Source organism: Agelaius tricolor, unplaced genomic scaffold, assembly GCF_023055355.1.
Source record: "Agelaius tricolor isolate 1412-34295 unplaced genomic scaffold, bAgeTri1.0.p SCAF_10, whole genome shotgun sequence".
In the NCBI taxonomy this organism is placed as follows: domain Eukaryota; kingdom Metazoa; phylum Chordata; class Aves; order Passeriformes; family Icteridae; genus Agelaius; species Agelaius tricolor.
The window spans coordinates 4733654-4756968 of NW_027269270.1; the positions used below are offsets into that span (position 1 = coordinate 4733654).

The window sequence follows — 23315 nt, forward strand, 5'->3', positions numbered from 1 at the left end:
AGGAAAAGAAGTCTCTCCCTTTTTGCAGCACTCTTTGCTGGACTTTGACTCTAAACATCTGACGACTGCATCTAAAGAAAAGCCACTAGCTGAGAGTGCTTTCGACAGCTAAAGGAAGAATAATTACTCCGTTAAAACCGAAAGTCTGTTGCAAAGTACTCACCCAACTCCTAGCAACAGCTCTTGAAGAAAGAGGGAATTCCTGAATCAGAGCTGAGTGTGATCCTCCCCTAGCGATCCACGTTGGAGGGGTGTGGTGTGGAGCTGCGAGCTGATATCTGCCCGCTGCGGGCTCCTGCCTGCCTGCCTGCCGGGGGATGGATCGCTCAGCTGCCGCAGCTCGGTTTGGAGCCGCAGCTCCGACACGGGCTGGCTCCGGGCAGCGGGCAGAGATCCCCGGTAGGAGCGGCGGGAATGCTTCCCCTTGGGAGCTCCATCTGCCCGGGGCTGGGAGCAGCCGCTTGCCAAACAGCACGGGATGAAATGAAGCGCACCTTGACACAGGGAGGGACTGTGAGACGATTCAGTCGCTGTCCCTGGCAGGCTCTGACACGGCCCGTGAGGATGCCCTGTTATTCCCTGCAAGTTTAAGGGAGGCGGCGTGATGGACTGCAGCATTTTATCCTTTTTAAACGAAGCCACGCTGCTCACCCGGCTGTCTGGAGCTGTTCACAAAAGCTATACAACATCCCATCTATTTAAACATCACACCAGTACGTGCTAAAACTCGAGTTTTAGGTCATTAAGAGTACCATGGCTGATGATAGGGATGGGGACCCTCAGGGACCTTCTAAGTTGTGCATATAGAGACACACATCCAGAATCTCAGTCTTGGACACACAGGATGGGAACTTCCCAGGTAAGGAATTAAACAGTAAGAGACATAGATAGCAGCTGAAGCACAATAACCTGCACAGTCAGTAGCTGTAACTCATTTTAATTATTTCTGGGCAAAGACAAACAGGTAGTTAAATCACTTTCATTGAAGGCTATGTTCAGCTGTTCATCACCATCCTGAAACAGACTGGGAGTTTGTCCTGGCCAGTTAATGGATTAACTACCTCTGACACAAACAGAAGGGCTCCTGGCAGCTCCTTGGATCTCCTGGCTGTTGTTCCTGACTGTAAAAATGTCTGTAATACTTTTCAGAGCAAAGCCAGTAGCCAGCTGAGTCTACTTACTATTAACTGGGTCAATAATCAGATGGATTAACTGTCCTGAAATGGAGTAGAAGCACTCCCAAAGTAAAGGGACAGTTCAAATGCTGGGGGCCAGGTTCTACCCTGCAGTTACTAATTACCAGCTCAGATAAAGCAAGAGGCAAGCCAGCTACAGAGGTCAGTGAAAAGGAAATGGGCACTCTGTCATTTGTGTCACACCACAGCAAACGAAAATCATTGTGTTAAGAATTAGTGTCTATCAGTGCTATCCATAAATCTATTTGAGGGTCACAAGAAAGATAGTCCAAAGCAGATGCACTAAAATTACACCATGACTTAGAGAAATGTCTGTACATCTACAATAGGAACAAAACTCAATAGATTTCAAAAATGTACATACTTCTCCGCTTTGATAATGCACCTAGATGGATGAACAAGAATCTGTGAGGATTGTTTCAAACCTGCTCCACTCTACAAGAAATTGCCAAAGAAACTTTCTTTAGTTTTAGTTGTACTGGATGCTGAATAATCTGAAATTACAAGTCCATGCAAATTTATTTCAAATCTTGGGATCGGGCCTGGCCATAATTTCAAGAAAATTTTTTTGTTGCTGTTTTAATGAGCTTTTTTTTTTTTTAATGAACACCCACAAAAAAAAAATTCATAGTTTGATGTTAACTCACTGACACAGTCTTTTTCTCACAAGACTGTATTCAGGTAACTCAAAGGAATTCTGAATTATATACTCCACAGAGACATGCAAAAATAAAAGGGAAAAGCTACAGTTTAAAACACATTTGACATCTTATTTTTAAATAAGGGGATAAAAACATATAAAGAAAAGTACTTTAAATAACAAATAAGAGAATGAAATCCTTATTTTGATTAAAAGTTAGACTAAAAATGTCTTTGGAAAATAATAAAATGGGATGAGAGTAAAAATGCCACCATGTGCTCGAGGAATGCATACTCAAAAGAAAAATTCCAAGAAAACTATTTCATTTTCAGATAAGCAGTTTTGCTTTCTATTCTGTTGATGCCTCTCCAGCTCCCACATGCAGTCCTCCTAATTTAGTTGCCAGGAATTAATTCAGTTGTCCTTCTAATTTAGTTTGTATTATAACTGCAACATAAAAGTTTCAGTTGAAACTGGAATAAGACTTTGAAGATGAAAACAAAACTGATTTGAACCTTTAGTGTGATCAGAGAATTCCAGTCAGCTCTGACCTGGCCTAGACAATCACACTAATCCCTGGTTTGCCCTGAAGCCTGCTGATAACTCTTGTCTGTCCACAGTGGAAAACGTCCCTACCTGAGGAGGTATGAATATGCAGATAGATACAATAGTTCAGCTAGAGTCAACTAAAGCAGAGGTGCCATGAAAAAGATTGTTTCTATGTACTTGCAGTACTCAGTACTTGGCTCGGAAGAGTCCAAAGCTGAGGTGATTAGAATTTAGTCTTCTGAAAGTGCATAGAATTATTCCCAACAAGGTGGGAGATGAGGGAATTAGAAAAGGAAGGTCTGTACAAGAGGTCAGCATCATTACAAGCCTGATGAACAAACAGACTCTGCTTAAAAAGACACACTGCCAGCTGCCCTCTGACCACAGAAAAATCCCTTTACTCCATGTTGTCAGCTGGGAGCTCTCACAATGAAGCTGCTTCTGGTGACAGCCTCACTCTTTCCAAGAGCCAGAACAGGAGCAATGTGCAATGCCAGAAAAACCCCTAGCCTGGAGCTGTGTCTTGACTGCTGGCCTGCACAAGGTAGGCAAGAATGACAACACTAGTGCTGAAAGTCTTGTCATGTGCAAAATGCTTCCAAGCCTACTTTTCTACCACAGAGTGGCAAGCTGGCTTTACACTGACAACGCTGTTAGTGCCAGCAGGAAATGGAAGGTAAGAACTAATAACTACCCTAACAGCTGTAGAGGACTGGGGCAGGATCACTGTCCCCTGCAATGTCTGTTACCAGTTTGGGTTGGTGCTCATGCTGACTGAAAGGGATGGAGGGAAAGACAGTGAACCACAAATACAAGTTTTCCTAACCTGTACATTTTTATTTGTATATACTGCATGGGTTTTTAGGAGAATATGTTATACTCCACCATAGCCCTAAGTATATGCTGTTCAGAAATTAAAATTACGCACAAACATCCAATCTTGTAATTGTTTTACTGTGCCAGAACAGAGATAAAGCAACACAAAATTATTTTATAAATTTTGTTTGTGCAGATATAATAAAATTAATATTTTAAGCTCTATCACTTCTGAAGCAAGATTCGCTATGTCACACAGTTGAGAAAACACAAAGGTTTACATAAGCTGTTCCTCAAACAGCTGTTCCTCGGTGAGGGTGTGACATTGCTCGAGCTTTAACAACACAAAGTCTGTGATGTCTTGTTGCCCTCTAGCGATGCCACTTGATTTTCCCACTGCTTCGGTCTACAAATTTCCTCAGAGCTGAGAGCTGTCTGCCTCCTGCTCCAACAAAACTGAGTCATAACTTAATTCTCCTACCGGTTCTAGGAGATGGGACGGCACGGGCATTTCTGAATCCTCATAAGGATAAGGAACCTGAGATCAATCTGGCAGGAGAACCACAACCAGCACAGCTGGCTCAGCCCAGAGAGCCTAAAAGTGAGAGCCAAGATGTGGCAGTCACTGTCACCACTGCCACACAAAATCCTAGCTAGCTTCTAAAGGGGGAACATAGAGAAAGAGAGGAACATAGCTTAATTGCCTTTCAGCATGAGTTTCACAAATGGCTCTATTACTGGTTTACACTTGTTCCATTATAGTGGTCTCTGCAGTACTAAATATTTCAATGCTTACTAAAAACACATGAATGGAAGTGAAAGTGAAAGATCTTCCTTTAGTGAAAGCAAGATCAGAATCCAGCAGCTGTCACTGGAAGAGCTGTCTCTCTGAGGCACTCCTCTCTCCACTCTTATTGTTTCTTTCCTGTAACTTTCTGATCTTATTTAAAAACCATGGCTATCTCAAGGGTTTTCTAAAGACTGAAACTGAAATGAACATAGAAGGTGACTATTTTTCCTGAAAGCAGAACATTGAGATAATACAATGAGGACAAAAATTCAGGCTTTGTTTCTATCGTCACTCCAAACTAGTGATAACTAAGTAACACATACCATTACTAATGGAAATGTAGTATGTAAACATCTTTAAAATATATTTTAGACATCTAAATATTTAAACATCTTTAAAAGGGAGAATCTTCAACACTTAACATCCAAATTTATTTTTGCTGGGGTTTTTTCTTGGGGTTTTGTGCTTTGAAAGTCAAATCTTTAACAGGGCTATCAAAGGTAAATTGGGTAAGTGGACTATCCTAATGTGCTTTTTTTCGTCAGGGGTGAGAAGAGAAAAGGAACTGAGTGATGGATGAGAGGAAAGTGATTATCAGATCAAATTATTACTAGTTGAAAATCTTCCCAAGCTGAGCTACCCAACCTGGTTGAGCAGCAGCAAGGAATACATTCAGCCTCTGCCTTTCTGATTTCTAAGCCCAGCTGTCTTATGGCGAGCAGTCAGTTCTCTTGAAATTAAATTTCTGCTTTGCCCAGCAGAAGCACAGAGGTTCTGCTGTCAGCTGGTGCTGTTGTTCTTTTTCCTGAAAGAAGTTGAGCTTATAAAATTTTCCCTCCACCAAATCCAGGGCTTAAAAAAAACCCAAAAGGGCTCTCCTTCTATTAGGCAGAGCACTTTGTCATCTTGTACCCAGTGTTATAGAAACCCAGTATTAGCATACCACCAGAATATAGCATTCCATGTGTTGACACCAGATGAATCGGGGATTAAACACCCAGCGTATTTAATAATCTGAATATTGTTTAGAACACGCAGGGAGAAGCAATGTAACCCTAAGGATTTAATTTCTCTTATTTTCCTGTATCACAATCAAACTACTGCCTCTTGGTAGAAGACAGATGTGAGAAACTTTCCCATTTCATGTTTCCATCTGGGCAGCTATTTCCCTTGTAATTCTTTTAATTCATTTTTCTGTGCATTTCTTTTTGCTTATGACCTTATATAACTCATATACCTTTTTTTTAGCTCATCAGTTTCTTAAGAGTAAAATGTGGGCAGCTTGGAGCATGCTTTGAAGTTGAAATCCTAAAAAATTAGTTCCCATTACCCATTACTACCTTTTTTAAAAGCCCACAGATAAGCTACTTCTGTAGTTCAATTACAGGAATCAAAGTACAGCAGACATCATGTGACATTTGGAATAACGTGGAGATTTTCAAGACTCCTACCCAATGAAAAAAAAAAAAAGGATAAGTAAGGAAGTAGGGGGTCAGGTCAGAATCAAATGCCACTCAGTTTTAGAGCCAGCAGCTTTATGAAGTGGGAATTTCATTAAACCTCACAATATCTTCAACCAAAACAGAGAAAATGATGTCTTATGTAAAAGGACAGTGAGCATTTTATTACCTTCCCTACAAAAGGCAGGTTTCTTATTTCTTTTTGGTCTTTTTATTTCATTTATTTGAAAAATCGAAAGAACTTTCCACCATACAGCTGCATTTAGATCTGAGGTAGATCACATCTGCAGCAAAACAGAGTAGAAGTGTTACCTACTGAATTCTGTTAAATAATAAAAAAGGGGGCGTGATTAGGCTCATGGAACAAATTGCTTCACTGGATAAAGCACTTGTTTTAAAATAATATATTCCTTGTTAGGCTCAGCAAATGCCTATTTCTGAAACAGATATGGATTAATTCAACACATAATTTTTCTTGATTACCTATTTATCATGCTGTTCATTCTCCCATGGCATTTCCAATTATCCTCTTAATCATTCCAGTGTTGCACTAAAGATCTTAGCAAACAAACATCCCTTTCCTTCCATGTCCTTTAGTGCTCATTCCAAATGCAGCCTGAGCCCAGGACTGGCTGCCTCAGTCACTGGATGTCACTGTTGCAGCACTGAGAGCTTTGGTGTTCTATGTGGAAACAGCCAGAACCTACATATGTATTTATGCATTCTTTATTACTACTATTATTGGTTTGCATTCCTGATCAGGCTGCAGTCAGTGTGAGTTTTATTTTAAGTTAAATATTTATAAATATTCAGGCCTGAGGATAATTTCTGCTTTCAGGGGAAAATATTCCATTAAACTTTTAAAAATCTTTCCTTTTAAATTTGTGTGCCCATTTTTATTTCCACTGCTCTGATGAGAGATTTATTTCTGTGTATCTTATGTATGCACAGTATACATATTCCTGCCATTACTTCTATATACATACCCACACCATACCAGAATAATATACTTATTTATGAATACATATGAAATTGATATAATATTTCCTTAATCATTCAAAAATAGTTCCTGGTAGGTTCACATAAGCTGTAAATTTAAACGATTGACTATTGCATTATCTAAAATACCTATCTCTTGCTTTAACAAAACTGAGCAAAGGCTAAATAGTACAAGAAACACAACTCTACATGCTCAGAATGTTGAAAATTGACTAACTTAAGCATGTATATAAGCAGCTTACATTGTCAGAGACTCCTTATATGGGTTTTTTCAACCCTCCTTGAAATGTATTCTAGCAGCACCAAAACCACCAATTAGAGATATACTCTGACAGTATTATTTAGCTGTTTCTAACTCTTGGTTAAATGAAACAAATTGAAATTAAACAGACTGTGCTTTTAGATAGAAAACCACAAAACAAGCAGAACTTCCCATTCATTGGACTTTCTACTGGATACTCAGAAAGCTGTGAGCATGCCTGTGTTTTATCTTGGCATAGGATGAAGAGAAGTGAAAGTTATTTTCTTTTCAGAGGATGTGACTGGGAGGCACTAGTCACAGTTGCTCCTCCAGGCTGCACCCAGGCCACCTTGTGTGTCATTTTGGGTTTTGCACCGTGCCAGTTTCCCCCAGGCTGAGCCTTCCCCTGCGTGGTGGCTGGTGAATAAATCAGGTGCAGGAGACGCACAAGCCGTGCCATAAGGAGCAGCAGCAGGAGTCCCACAGAACATTTTCAGGGAAGTATTTTAAGGGTTTGGTTAAGTGAAGGAGGTGGCAGCTGAGGACACCACCACGTGCTGCCAGCTCTGGGGAGCCTGGGCAGCCCGTGACAGGCATTTCCTGGCAGACAGAGCTGGACCCAGCCCCAGCTGCCCCAGGGCCAGACCTGCTGCCTTCTGCTCCCCCAGCCCCACCGTGGTAGCCTGGTGCCTCCCAGCACCCCTGCCCCACTTGTCATTTCTGCTCCATCACCTCCTGCCTGCTCATGCTCCAGACACAGGAAGGCAACCCAGGCACACAAGCAGGAAACCTGTTTTCCAATCTGCTAAAATCCAAAATAAAGCATTACCGACAACTACTGTGATAAAGACCTGCCCTTCCTGAGGCTGGCTGCTGCCTCCCCAGACCACTGACTTGCAGTCTTCCATTTGGAGAGGAAAAGGCTTCTCTAGGAATCACAGAGACAGCAACGTCCTTTGGAAAACACCACCCAAACTTTGTCTCTTATCAGTTGCTATCCAGTATCTAAGACAGCATCTCTAAGCAAAACAAACATTTCAACATTTCAGAAGAAGTCATTAGACAGCTAAACCCAGCCACTTGTTTCTGTGAGAGTTACTGCAGTGCACATGCTCAGCAGGGAACAGCTCTTTACACAGTGCTTACTGCTGGTTTTTTTAGCTTTTATAGATGGGGCAACTGAGAGGTGTTTTGAAAGATTTTATTCCATTAGCAGTCTCGATGAAGAGTGAGACAGAAGAAATGTAAAACTCAATGCCATTCTATCAGAAGCTAACTTATTTCTTTGGTTACAACACTTTATAAAATGTTTTTTAGCCTATTAGCTTTTACCACACAATACTGCTATTAAGTAATAATAGCATAAATGATTTACTTCCTAAATCAACACACCTTATTCTCAATATTTACATACAAATATTCAAAACTGCATAAAATTTCTATCAAGTTCTAAAAATTCTTTACAAATCCATTTCTCACAGCTTACAACTCTCAGAACAATTGCCTGTCCTTTATCAAGTTCCTGCCCTCCAAGAAACTGGAAACAATTTGTGTTTCACAGATGACAGAGCACCAATCCATCTTCAGCAAAGCTTATGTTGCCTAGCAGTGAGAAAAAGATTTTTACTCTTTTAGTATTTAATATTATTTTTCTGGCAATAGAAAATAATAAATAATGAGACTGGACACGTGGAAGAAGACTAAACACCAGATTGCACTTCAAAAAAGGGACAAGTACTGGATTAGAAATGAATGAAAAAAAAATCTTGTTTGAAGTCCCAAACTATTCAATCAAGAGAAGACTGTGCCAAACATGGAATACTCTGTACACTGTGGTATTGAAACTTTTATGACATGATAAAAGTTGTGTGTCACAGGTCCTGTCAGACCGCTCCAGGTGGGAAAGCCCTTTCCAACTCATTAGGCAAGAGCCACCTTAGATGACTGATATCCATCGAATTAGTCAGCGGTAAAATCATTTCCTCCTTTCTTCAGAAACAAAATTACTGCAAGGAAGATGCTGGATTCAAAACATCTCTTCCATGCAACTGTTTCATGGCAAACACCCCAAACAACAGCAAACCAAAACAGATCCTTGGCAAGATCACCTCCCCCAGGAGACAGAAAATGGAACATAATGCCTTCCACTGGAGTTTTGCATTTTGGTTTCAAAACAAGGAGTAAACATCCGGAATGCTGAGCAGCCAAAGTCTCTCAAGCGTGTGCCTCACTCTAAACATAACTCTGGAATAAGGCAGCGCTTTTGAAAGGAGAACAACACAACAGGTTGCTGCAGAGGAATTTCCTGATGCTGCATTCTTGTCTCCTGCAGCAAGTTCAGACACGTTGCTCTGCTCAGTAACTGGATGAATGAAGCAATTTAAACTGTATCCACAGCAGTGCTCTAACAGAAATGAGCTAATGATGGCTCTCATGCTGGGTTTACTCAGAGTGCTACCAGAGGATAAATCAGAAAGACTCTGAGAAGTCAGGAGGACTGAGAACAATGCAATGATCCTGCTAGAATTAGAAGAAAGAAACCCAGTATTTAAGGTGTTTCCTGGGTGCTAAGTGCATCCTTAGTAAAGCAGAGTTTAACAGGACTGTTCAGAATGCTTACAAAAGCTGTATTCAAAACATATGGAAGTCTGTGTGGCTCCTATGGGAAAATCCACACAGTTATAGTAAAATCCTAGTTTGCTGAGTGGCAAATTTTTAACTGGCAAGAATCTCTCACTGCAATATTCTCATCATCTTTCCTGAATTAGCCTGTTTTAATAAGAAAACAGGCAGCGAAGGAGGATTTTCCATAAACCTTGTGTGCTATTGGTAAAAGAAGATTAAGAATTACTCAATATTTTTCTTTGATCCCCTGCAATCTATTTCTAGCACTATACAAATCTCCACTAGATTCTGGCAGAACCCTGTCAGCTTATTTGATTACTTTCCAGCCTGGGAGATAGCTGGGGTGATATTTTTTGCTTGCTTACACCACAGGGTAAGAAAATTTGCCCAGAGCTAAGACATTGTAATACACACACCCTGCTCTAATGCACAGATAACTCTTCTAATAGACACATAAATTTCTTTGACAGATACCCCTCACAAAAACAAGCTACAATTGCTGGCACTTATGTTTCAAAGAAGCTTTTAATACAAGCTACTTGCAGTAAATCAAGCACAAGAAACAGTTTCTTCTCAATACAAGAAACAGTTTCTTCTCAATAGCTAAATACTAGCTGAACACAGATTTTTTACAATCAGAGTGCTGTGTTGGAACACATTCAATTAAAGATGCTTAAATATTCCCCCCAACAGATTTTATTCCTCCAATTCTATTTTTAAAATTTGTTGCTTTTTGGAGAAAAAGCTGCTATATAGATACAAGGTGTTCATGGGGGCTTTTCATCCTATCAAGATATTCACATATTATTTGACCAAATTAATTTTTTTCCTTTAAATGCTTTGTAACAATAATAAAAACAACAAAAGTAATAAATAGAAGCAGCACCTTACTTTGATGCTAGATGCAAAAGAAAGCATGCAATTAATAGATGGATTTAAATATTTCCAATTTAAAATATTTTGAGGAACATCTACAGTAGATAGATCTTTCCCCTGCCACCCTGCAGTTCTGGAATACACTGGTTAGATTCGAGCCAGGAATGGAAACTAAGACAAGAACTATATATGCAGAAGGACAGATTGTGATTACCAGCTTCCTTTAAAAAGGCTCTGTTCATTCAGTTGTTCCTTCCAGGTTTATTTTACAATGAGTTGTAATAGCACACAGAGTATTTCCTACTCGGTCAGGACAGATTATGTAAAGTTTTGAGGTTAAGTTATTTCACAAGAGTGACAAATGGTAAACTTCTCTCTTATTTTTAGTGTCCTTACTACTGAACTGACAAAGATAGAAGTATGGTAGCTTTGTAAGCAAAAGAGGCTTGAAGAGATTACGGACCCAGACTAGGGTTGGAATTGTTCATACCCTGAAATGCAAGGAGAAAATAAAGTTTTCCAGGACTTGTTCCACAGAATATGAAGTAATACATATACAGGCAAAAGTATTTTTAAATTTCTGGATGTTTCTTTGTTTCTATTACTGTAGTGAAGGGAACAGATGATAGGGTCAAAAATAACAAGAAAGCCAAGCTGAGTATCTTTCAGAGTTATCAGTTACTCATGAGAAAAAAGAAATTATTCATGAGAATGTGTACTATTATAATTAACCATTTCCAACATAGGCATCTTGGAATTTACTATAGAATTTTCTTTCTTACACAATGACCATTGATTAAATTAGTGCTCTTAATCAGGACACAAATTGGGGCTTTTTTGGTTGGGTTTGTACGCTTTAGTTTACTTTTTTTCATATTATGTCAACATTGTAGAAATAAATGAAGAATACAGGCATTATCACTGTTTTGTTCCATTTAAAACAGAAAGATCTTATGGGTTTCTCAACTTTGCTTTTTGGAGACAAACTGTAAGCAGGTGGACAGACCAGCTGGAAAACAGAAGGAAAAGAAAAAATAGAAAGTTTTAATTGCTCCAAACAAGAGACACTTATTTAAAGATGAATCCCTGGGGTGGCTTTGTAAGTATTTCTGGGGGGAAAAAATCATGCTAAAATATGTATTCCCTCAGTAAAGAAGATTTTTTCTGAAACTAAAGTTCTTTTTGCAAAATATAGATGATTCACATCATTGAGAGAAGGTCCTTTGATTTTTAAAGGGAATACTCATTTTTCTGACCAAAATATCATTCTCAACTATCAATGCTTTTCTCACAAGAGACAGCTGAAAATTTTTAACCCAAATACTTGTGTGAATAACAAACTACCAGCTCTTTCTGCTTATGAAATTAAGGAATGCTGATCAATCAATTAATGATCTATTGTCAAGACCTGGCATAGCTCTAAGGCCTATCAAGGCTCAGGTGCTTAAAATACCAAACATGGAAAGAGTTTCCTGGTGGCTTGTTGCTGCTCTTTAGTGAAAATGGTTAAAGTTAACAATATTCCATTTGATGACTTGTTGCTGATTTCTCAGGATCATTTGTGACTTAGGTGTAGTTTTTACTGCTATCAAAGAGGGAAGATGGCCTTTATTCCTTTGCTGTGTCCAACTCCTCCTTGTGCCTGTGAAATCCAAGGAAGTTCCTTCAGCTCTGCAGTAACCAGCAGGGCTGGTTATAAACCAAGCCTGGAGCTCTCCCCCAGCTCACAGATGGACCTTGATGTTTTATACCAATGCCTGTGCTGTGCCTGCAAAGATCCCATTTACTTTTCATTTCAAAACCACCTTGAAAGCAGACAGCCTGCTCAGTGTAGCATCATCAGCCCCAACACAATCTACACATCTGTGGTTAAACAGTACAACATGTTTCTGGATGGAAATAGGATTGGTGATTTGTTTACCCACTGTAGGATATGTGAAGATTGTTTTGTTCACATGCTTGGATTTTCTAAAATATAAGGATTCAAACAAACAAAAAACAAACTCGCAAAAACACCCCTCAGCAAATAAAACCTCATAACACCAGCTGCCAACTGTTTTTACCACTTAGAGGTGACACAGAAAATATTCTCTGTATGTGGTACCAAGCAACGGCTGTGGGGATAAAAGTCAATCCTCCAGTGAGTATATTTTTGTACAGTAAAGAACCACATTAATTCTCTGGTATTACCGTGGCTACTTGTGAGAACATCTCTTCTCCTCCAAAATAAGCAGACTTGAAACAAAGTGGAAAGCTCAGTAATTACCACCTCCCAGTTGGAGATACTCCAACGTCCTCTGGCACATCTGCAAGTGTTTGGCTCTGGCAGATTTTGGAAGTCCACTGCTCAGAAAAGCAGTTTAACCACTAGAGGGGGAGGAAGCATTCCCAAGGGTTCAGCTGTGTCACTGCACGGCCACCGTGTGATGCATTACAGTTTTGTTGCACGTGCTCATTAATTTCCATTTCTTCACTTGCTTTTTCTATACCTTCTTGGAATAACACATTAATTGAATTGCAGAGATGTTTCAGTAACCTGAACCGTACAGAAACCTGTGAGGTTCAACTTCTCTGTGCACAAGGGATTCCTGTTAATCTCAAAGCCTAAAGTATGCAGAAGCTTTAGCCAGGATTTAGAATACAATTTTTTTTTGTGGGATGACACAGATAACACAACCTGATAAGAAACTATGCTTTACTTATTGCTGTTGGTATTAGCTTTAAGGCCTTGAAAACAAAAACCAGAACCTGAAAACTGGGTATCTTCGCAGACCTCAGTAGTAAAAAACTCACATATTTGCTCTGCTTGGAGTTCTGGAGTACTCAATAATATATTTACCCCTTTAAAAAGCTTCCCAGGGGAACTTCTGTACCTCTTTAGAAATACAACAGTTTCTCCTTTGGTCAGTATCACCAGAAAATTTTATAAAAATTTATCTCACAGTCCTAAATTTGTCTCTACATTTGTGTTGTTATTAAAGCCATTGCAATACAGTCAATGCTTTTTACACAGAGCAGTTTCCTACCTGAACAAATGCTTCTGATTATAAAGACTTGATCTTTGGAATATGCCGCGAGAAAACATGAAGCACACGTCATGACTAATTACAAAATGATGTCAAATTATAATTCATGGCTCTTGAAAGCACACACAAACACACAAAGCCCCCACATATGGAGCATCCACTAGGTCAATCACTTAAATCACTTCAAAAGAAGAAAATAATTTCTTAGTCTAACAGCAGTGAATCCTACTGTACAGAATAAAAGAGGGTTTTTTTCCAGCATATTTTTAGTCAAATTTCTGTTCCAAAATGATGATTTAAATCCAAGACAACAGAAAGAAAACTCTAAATGAATGGTGCAGCTAATGGAGATAGAAGCCCTTTTTGTCTTGCAGGATCAATCCACAGGTCACCTCTCAATTTGCCTGCACATCTGGTAGCTGACAAAGGCTTTATTGTTCCCATTAAAAAGAGAAACCTCTTGGTAGAATGACCTTTTTCTAACTGTTCCTACCCATGGTTTTACATCTACAGGAGATGAAGAAATAAATACCTGAATGGAATCTTTTTTATTTTGTATGAGGTGCTCTGCTCATCCACGGCTGCTGGACTAAAAGCAGAAAACCTGCCCCAAAATGTATGAGCATATCGTATGGCATAACTTATTTTCTTAGGATAAGAAAGAGCTAAAAGATTTCAACTTAGGTGCTACAAAAGAAGGTCGATGGCTTGAATTCAAGCTACTTCCAACTCACCACTGAAACATAAAAGGGGATCAAGGAACAAGTTTTCCTAGTTGCTGAGTGCTCAACCTCTTCCAGCCCAGTCACTGTAATTTTTGACTAGTTTTTATTTTGTTTATTTGTTCAGGTTTCTAAGTCTGAGTTATAGCCATAAAGGCTCTTTGTCTGGAGGTAAACCAGGTGATACACAGAGTAAACTTCTAGAAAAGACACATCTCTGTGAACAATCTAAGCAAAAAGAAATACTATAACAGAAAAAAAAGGTCTGCAGCAGTCTATTTTAAGAAGCAACAAATTAAGTGAATCATTTAATTAGAATCCATTTTCATTTCTTGAGGTTTCTTTTTTTTTTCAAAATGAGCTGTTTAAGCATTCCATGCTTCCAGGGATAATGCAGGGGCTTTCAGAAACTGTGTATCAATTTAGGGCTTTTGAATTCCAGACCTAATTAAGATTAACTTCTGCAAGATAGAGTTATTTAACAAGCTATAGAACAAGTTATCCTGTCTGTTAATACAATATAAAGTTTTATAAGACAAAATAAATCAGAGAGAGAAAATAAGAAAAGAAAATAACCATTGATAAGAGGGTAAGTAGAAATTATAGCCTCTGGGGAATTAAGAAGTTAGCCCTTCAAGCATTATCTGCTGCTGTGAAAATATAGAACAGACTTATATTGCATGAACAGGATTTGAAAGTAAGAATTGTACCACAGGCTCTCAATCACTGTGAAATATGCAAATTGAAGTCATTATTAAGCAATTTTATTCATAGACAGGACGTGATGCAGATGGAGCTAAGCCCAAAGCAAGGCAACTCAACTCTGCTGCTGTGCAGAGGGTGAGCCCTTGCACTGCTTTCAGCATTCCTGGTTAGAAACACCAATTTGATGGCCAAGGAGTGAAATCACTTGGAGCCCCCACAGCTCTGAAGCCAAGGGAGGAGGCTTACAGTGATATGGTCCTGGGGAACTGCAGCACAGCTTCAGGAAACTTGCTTTTTGATTGGACCAGTATGTTATTCCTTTCCACAAGCTCCCCAAGGTTATAAAACACACATTCTATTCCAGAAGCACAGAGCAGGGGAGCAGGGCCATTTTCCCCAACTGGCTTTTCTTACAAAGCATGTTTGGAACAATGTGCTCACATTGCTGGCTGGATGTCAAGAACCACATTCTTCACACACAACCACACTATAAGGTAATTTCTTTAGCTCCTTGCTGGCTCTTCCACATAATCTAAGTAAAAATACTGGAAACTTCAGCAGACATTACACTTATGAAGCAAAGTCTTTCTGGTTCTTGCTTGTCACCATTAATGAGAGCAAACTCCTCTAATCACTGTTGTAGCAGCTTTGTTGGCCAGAAACCAACTTACTTCTCTCTGACCTTAAAATCGTGTATGTTTTAATTGTTTGGCATTTCATTATAGATAACGAGCCCCAGTGACCCTCAAAGAGTGATTAGACAAGCACCATTGCTTGCCATGATCTGAGGAAAGGGCAGGCACTGACAAACCCTGCAGAAATAGAGCTAAAGCTCACTAAGAGAGAGTGTGAATCTATGGCAGTTTATGGCTCCTGAAGCACCAAAGCCATGAGGAGCTCCACAACAGAAATGTCATCTTTCAAGTCTTACTAATGCCAGGGCATTAAAGCAGGAGCAGAACAGAAGATTTCCTGCCCAAGGCTCCAGCATTGCTCTTCCTCAGTCTTGGACTGCAGCCCAAGGTTTATAACCTAGGTCTGATCCTGCCAGGCTCCTCACTGGGACCCTCCCCACTCCACCCACAGCAACATCTGCTCTTAACTACACACTGGAGAGCTTGAGCAAAAGGAGTACTTCTGGTTTGGGCTGCAGAAGTGTCATAGACTCTTTCTGGACAATAATATCTTTTTTAAACTGTTCTTGGAGAGATCACTTAACTTCTCATTGTCACTGTATTTATCTATTAAAAATAAACAAAACCACAACAAGCAGGGGCTGCCAATCCCTCTTTTAGGGATTTTAGTTTTTGTTTCTTCCTTTCTCCATTGTCCCTTCAATGCCTTCCCAATTCAAAAGATAGTGTAGCAATATTTACAGCAATTTTTTTGTCCAAAGGCAAATATAAAGCACAATACAAGAACAGTATCTGTACAATTGTAAAGATATCTGCAGAAACAAATGGTGTCTCTGTTACAGAAAGCTGCAGGAACAGCTAATATAACTAAATATCACTTACTACAAAACACAAAGATCTGCCAGTGATGTTTCCTCCTATCCTCTGCCACCAGTCTTGTTCACTGTCATAAAAGGGACAATTCCTTCCACGGACCTGACAAATTCTCTTTCTACTGCTCATAGTGCTTGACTAGGAAGAACAAACACTTCTGTCCTCTTCTTTGCAACCATTACAGACAGAATAAAAAAAAAAAAAAACCACACAGAAAAAAACCATAAAACCTAACACAAGCCCTTTGTTTAAATTGTATGTAAATTTAAGGTTCTGCATAAAATATTAAAATGAAATTCAGGGGGGCACTGGCATAATGGGACACTTGGCCTTCAGAGATCTCATGCATTTGTGATTTCTGAGATATTTTCTCTGGGAAAACCAGGCAACCTGAGTAAGAACTCAGGTTATATCTCATATCTTCTCTTTTTCGAAAGGCCAGTAGTTCTGCCACTCATGCCCAATTCAAAAACCTGAATCATTCCTCGTAAAGAGACACTGGATCAAAAAATGTACCAGGTACTTATAAATCTTAGCCATATTTGAGTAAGTTAAACAATGAAGGCAGATTCTTCAGTTTTAATCAATAAAAACACTTCCTAAAGTACAGAAAACCCACCTGTGAATCCAGAGAAAATCTGGCATTATTAAAAACCTTCAATTTTTCTCCCAGTCCTTTGTTACATTAAAAGACAAAACCTGCAAAACTCACACTATTTGTGAAAACTGCATCTCATGAAGCTTCCTCTCATGGCCTCTGATCATGCAGTTTCATACTAAATATTCCTTCAATCAAACAAATTTAATGTCATAGCATATCTCATATGCATTACATAACATGCTACTATATTTTTGAGCCAAGGTTAAAGATGAAAAATGTAACAGCAGCTATGCAATTATCACAAACAACCTCGCTTTCAATTAATGCAGAACCCATTTGTGAATCCTGCCATTGAGCTAAATAGATTTCCTTTACATACCTATAGGTGGTGCTGAAATACAACTGTTACTTAAAAAAGCAACAATCACAGAGTAACTGTAGCACAGCTGCTCACTAAGATGGGTTCTACTCCTGGCTGTGCAGATTCACCCCAGGGAAACACAGCTGAATCACAATTTGAGTGCATTACTGGTGTTTTCCTCAGGTACTTAACAGATTTCCCTCACATGGCCATGATGCCTTATAACCAAGACTAGTGGCAAAAAATGAGGCTTTTTTTTTTTAATTGATGGAAATACCCAATAAAAACACCAGGGCCTGTGGACACATAGCTGTCCTGACCATGGCATAACTAGAAAGGAAAAGAAACATAAACATGTTTGGCCAAGAATTTCCCTTTCAGGTTGCACAGTTCACCCTGATAATGACAAATTTTGCCATTCAGTATAAATAATGACAATGAAGCTGCTAATAGTTGTCTGGGCATCAGCCCAGTTTGCTGAAATGAAGCAGAACTAACTGGCTTCTCCACAAACATATAATGGAAAAGAATAAATTTTTTGCCAGGCATAATTAACATGTGGTAACATGATAATCAGCACCAGATGAATCCATACTTTCTGGTTTCAAAAAAATTCATAGTAATTCCACACTGGTGCTTATTAACAGAGAAACTGAAGTGCTAATGATTACAAACATAGTTTATGGTAAAAGTCATAGCTTGAGCCATTTCCTGTAATGCTAAAACTCAACAATTTCCAAATTGTATTCAACCTTGTAAAAGATGAAACAAGTTGCATTAATAAATTTAATATTTCTATATTTTTAAAACTATAAATAGTGCACAGTGAAAAAACATGGCATCGAAAATTTGGATAAATACTTAAATGCTTACAAAGTTTTTGAACAAAGGTTCATGCATATCACATAAAACCACTGAATGAGATAAAACATGAAAGTTAAGAGAATACTTAGTCCCTGAACACATCGCTGTCCATGTTAAAAGTCAAAACATGTAAAACACCACACTTCCTCTCCATCTTGCACCATAAGCTGCAAGTCACAGAAGTGTTTTTCCTCTGTTCATTACAAAACCCACAAAACACAGAAAACTATGCTCACCCCTCCAGTCTATCCCCTCAATTTTTCTCTCAACAAGAGGAAAAAAACCAAGACTGATACATTAAGTTCCTAAAATAATGGAAATAATTGTAAAAGCAGTATGAAATTTGATATTTATTCCTGCATTCCTTTAGTTGCCAATTTAAACTACTTTCAGAAAACAGGCAAACAAAAATAGCTGGCATGGGAAATAGAGGTGTACATCACTACAAGATGTACATCACCCTTTCACTCAGCATATTCTTTTGATTGAGATGTAATCCATGTTTTCTTTTTTCCCCCACCATCTTCCAGGCATTCCAGCTTCCTTGTAGCTAATTTGGGAGTTTAAACCCAGTGTGAAGTGACTCGGATGCAGTAAAGCAATGCAGCACACACAGACAGGTTGAAAATAGGGTATGAAATCCACAGAGACCATGCTGCTGCTTCACAGCTAAGGCAGACTCTTGCTCTGGACATACAGGGATATTCAGGCCGAATTTTGAAATGAAAATATAAACAAATAATTTTTTTTCCAGGCCATCTCACTAAAAAAAGTTGCAAGCCTGCACAGGATGAACAACTCAATTATTTCCTTTGGAAAATCCTTCCCTATATATATCCTTCCCTCACCGACCTCTCCTAAGAGTTCTTTTTAATTTGAGGGCATTGTTAGTCTTCAATTTTGTTTCCTAATGTCTTCTCAGACTTGGGTCACATATTTTAGTAGGAAAAATTGGATTACAAATTGGTAGTAGTAGAGAAAACTAAATCTTGTGAGAAACAAGAGAAGCAATGTTTGCCATCTATTTTCTGATCTTTGGCAAACTTCCGTAAACACAGAAGTGAATCGAAAACTGATTTAAATTGCTTAAAGAAGCTGCAAAAAAGTGGAATTCCTTAGAATAAGAGCAGTTTTACTCTCCCTCAGCAAAAGGTTGACAGCATAAATCACACCTTGTGGTTAAAGTTATACTTAATTATAGCTCTATTAAGTAGTTTGATTACACAGCAAGTATTTAAACTAACATGAACAAGTCATTAGATTAGATAAGGGAGCCTTATTTGGCAACATTTTGATTAATTCAAGTTGTTAGGGAAAGGACTGGAAAACTTACAAGTATAGTGCTACAGAATAATATGACACAGATCAACCATTCCATAGGCAGACAGCATTACATCCAAATGCAGGCATTTGTAATGATGTATTTGTATTGGGATTGTAGATCAATATTGTGTCTAGAATCAGAAAATCTAAGTCAAAATTATTAAAAAAAAATAAAAATTCAAAACCCTACTGACTCAGAGTTGCAGTTGAACTTGACAGGTTAATTTTACAACATTACAGGCATGTTTCAAGGTTGCTCCATTTGAAGGTTTAGTAAAGTAATCACAATGATCTGGTGGGTGATATGGTCATTCCTACCCACACAGGGTGAAAGATCCTTTGCAGGGGGGTGGCCACTGGGTGATCTTTCTCTCCAACCTAAACCATCCCATTCCAGGCTGGAAACCTGGCTCAATAATGTGTTTTATTAGTTTAGCAATAAGGCAACTCTGAGCTCGCAGCTACATTCCAAGTCCACCCTAAAAAGTGAAATGCCCAAACCCCTCATTTGGCCCATTCTGTGTGCACAGTCTCTGACAGGGGACTACATTTTGTACCTCCAGATATATTTAGGGTGGAAAAAGAAAACAGCTGGCACATATGTAGCCATTAATCTGAGAAGCTGAGGGAGAACAAGACAGTAACTGCAACCAGATTTGAGCCATCAGCACTGAAGTTGAAGCTTTATCTAAACTCTTGTTGTTTTTCATGTTATAAAAGATGCAGTGATCTCATCTGTGAAATTCTCACTGCTGACAGCTCAGACAAGATATTCCATTGACTCCTTGCTTTTTCAATGTCCTCTGAACCTGCTTGCTAGTGGCAGGAATGTGGGGCTGTCACTTCCCTTGCCTGGTTTCTCTTCTCTTGGGGAACAACCTGCCTTTTCCTTCTAACAATGCAATACATTTTCTGCAGCCATGCTGCATTTCACAGCTCAAATGCTCATCAGTCTAAAAACTCCCTGCCTCCCAAAGCTGGACATCCTCCTACATCCCCCAGCCTCCCACACTCTGCTTTTTCCTGTTGTTTCCAGCAATCACATGCACCCCGCTGTCCTCACTCAACTCACTGATCTCAGTAAAGATAATCAACAGCCTTGTTCAAACAAAAGGGAGAGGATCACGTAGTGAGGTTTCAGCAGCATCACCTTAATTTTCCCTTTTTCACAGCACATCTAAATTGTCCATTTACCTTTAGCTAATTCTCAAATTTGCAAGCCCTCATCGCCACTATAAAAACCTTTAAAAACAAACACCTGTGTTTTAAACGCACTTACAGCTGAAAATGACCAGCAAACTTGCCTTTCTCACCTTCTTGTTTCCTCTTGTATAGTAACTACCCCAGTGGGTTTTGGAGATTTTTTTCTCCCTTATTGCTTTCAGAAATACCATGGAACTCTTCACTGCCTTTTCTGCACACCCCCACACTCCAGAGTCACTACATGATTACGATCAGCAATAAAAACCTAAATCCTACTCCTCCCATCAGCCCTCCTGCTACCCTGCCTACACACGGGCTGTTTATAGAAATCAGCTGCTCAATCAAGGAATCTCTATCAGCTGGTACAAAAGCTCTCTAAATGTGATACAACCATTGTGTATTTATTTAAAAAACCCCATGTTAACTAAGAGATATAAACGTTGTGCCATTTTTTCCCAAGTTCACACTGCCTCACAATGTTATTCATGGCATGGGAGTTAAACTCTCATTCCTCAGGCAGGGGAGCACCAAAACTGACTGCAAGAAAAACAGACCACATTTCTACCAGAGGCTGCTTGACAATGAATCCTCTTAAACCATTCTACTAAGTCATTACAGAACAAAATAAGTGCTGCTCACTACAGAACAATTCCACCAAATTTAAAAATGGAATTTATTCATTAAGTTACAAGCTGGACAGATTTCACTCTTATCCAATGAATTAGTCTCAGACTAAAGTTTGAACTCTAGTTCAAACCAACTTATTGGGCACAATCCTGCCTGTTAATGGCAATGCAGCACAGCACAGAAGTAGAAGAAAGGCTGAAATTGAAATAGTCCTATTAATTATCATGGCATTATCTTAAAATACAAATAAAATTCTGCTCTCCAACTGTAACATACCTATTTTTCTTGAATAATGTTACTGCTGTGAACAAATAACTCTTTCCAATGCTTATGTGCCCTTTCTCTGAAAAGCCTCGAAAAGGTTATTGTCAAAGAGACAATAGAACACCAAACCTCAGCAAGAAAAAAAAAATGTAGCCAGATAAAAGCTGGTGAAAAACGATATTTTTTTTCCTTTCTACTTTATAAATCCACGTTTTAGTCAGTCTGGCCAATTTTGATGCCTAATTCTGCAAAGCACTAACATCCTAACTGGTTAAGATTCCATCAAGGGACAGCAAAAGAAAGGATCAGTCCATACACTCAGGCCTTGGGGTTGGTCAGAAGTGATTAAGTCAATGTTTATCAATTTTTGTGTATTTTTATAGTGAGGGAAAAATAGGTAAAGACAAATGAGCAACCACTATGCAACACTTCTCCTTTAACAACTTTGTCCAGCACAATTCTTGAGAACTCTACTAAGATAATCTGTAATTATCTAATCATTTCATCATCAGTAACCACAAAGAACAAGAGGAAGTTTAAGCAGCAATGCCTTTCACAGGCCAGACTGGAAGGAATGGGATTTTCATGGACTGCCTTGGAAACTGCACAGGAAAGAAAATCCTGAGCCTTAAACACATTGTCTCATCAATATTCTATGAATGGTTTTACTTCTTCTCTTGGAAAATAATAAATGCTTTGCTCTATTCTAATGATTAACTGGAATGCAATGCTCAGTTCTGCTAAACACACTCAGTATTCACATCTAGTCTCTCAGGACTAGGTAGAGAATAAAACCACCCCTTATATTGCATCTGATGGTAGAACTGAAATTTTCATTCGTTCTATAATTTCCCATTAACCCAGGCTGAGGTCAGACTGTTGTAGCACTGTGCTTATGAACACAAAAGTTACTCTATTTACTAGAAATGCTCCCTAAACCCTACTTAAAGTGGTTAAACTGTTCAAATATTCATGTGAGTTATTGTTCATTTTTCTTTTTTTTTTATTATATTAACACTTAGACAAAAAGGTGTTCTCATACTCAAAACAGAAACATTTTTTTCTTACCTTCAAGGAGTTTACTTAGCAGTTTACATATGTGGCAAACAGATGCTGCTACCCTAATTTACTCTTAACACACTGTGATGGTATCTAGAGAAGCACAGAGCAGACTTGTGTGGCTTCTACCATCCCTTATCTCTGCTGCAATTCATAGTGTTCTGCTTTGCAATACCCGAGAAGCACTTTGGGATGCTGGCAGCTACTAATGAAAACATCTCTTTCCTCCTCCTCCTCCTGCCTCAGAAAAGCTAACAGCTTTCATGAGGTACAAAGCAGAAAACAAAACCATTGTTTCTGTAATCACTTCATTAATAACTCATTCCCAGCCACACACAGTTCTGCTTCCTCTCCTATCAGGATGCAGCAGATGCGACAACTCCAAATTATGCAAGAATTTGATCAGTTACTACCCTCATCAGCTGAGCCACTGAGCACAGTTAGCAAAGTCTGTCAGGGTGGAAAAGGGGCAGTAAAAGTAAGTTGCAGCCAACATTTGCAGTATTTCACAAAACCTTATTTCCATGCACACCTGACCTGAAAACGGGCACGGCACGTCCGGTTCCCGAGGTTTCCATGGGCTTTTTCCCATCGGCTGTGGCTGTTCCAGCAGCTCCTCCACCAGCACATGTTGTGTGATAACACTAAGGAAAGACAACAAATAAAGGCATGTGAGTAAATTATTCGTTTTTTTCAGGTGCTTAGTAAAAAGTTGATGGCGATATCGGTGAATCACTCTTCGGCCCTGCTCCTTCCCACAGGACTGCGCTCACCTGGAGATTGCTGGGCTTCGAGCCGCCCTCGTTCTTAACTTAAACTAACAAAAAAAAAAACCCCAAAAAACAAACAAACAAAAAAAC

General features: G+C 39.1%; 1 protein-coding gene across 5 annotated transcripts in view; it reads right to left on the minus strand.

The window, feature by feature from the left end:
• TFPI (tissue factor pathway inhibitor) overlaps positions 1 to 23315 on the minus strand; it is a 124874-nt gene that overhangs the window by 34240 nt on the left and 67319 nt on the right. For all 5 annotated transcript variants that reach the window (XM_071434449.1, XM_071434453.1, XM_071434450.1 and 2 more), the window contains one exon: positions 22993 to 23099. In XM_071434449.1, the coding sequence (XP_071290550.1) occupies positions 22993 to 23099 (107 nt within the window). The remainder of the gene's footprint in view (positions 1 to 22992; positions 23100 to 23315) is intronic.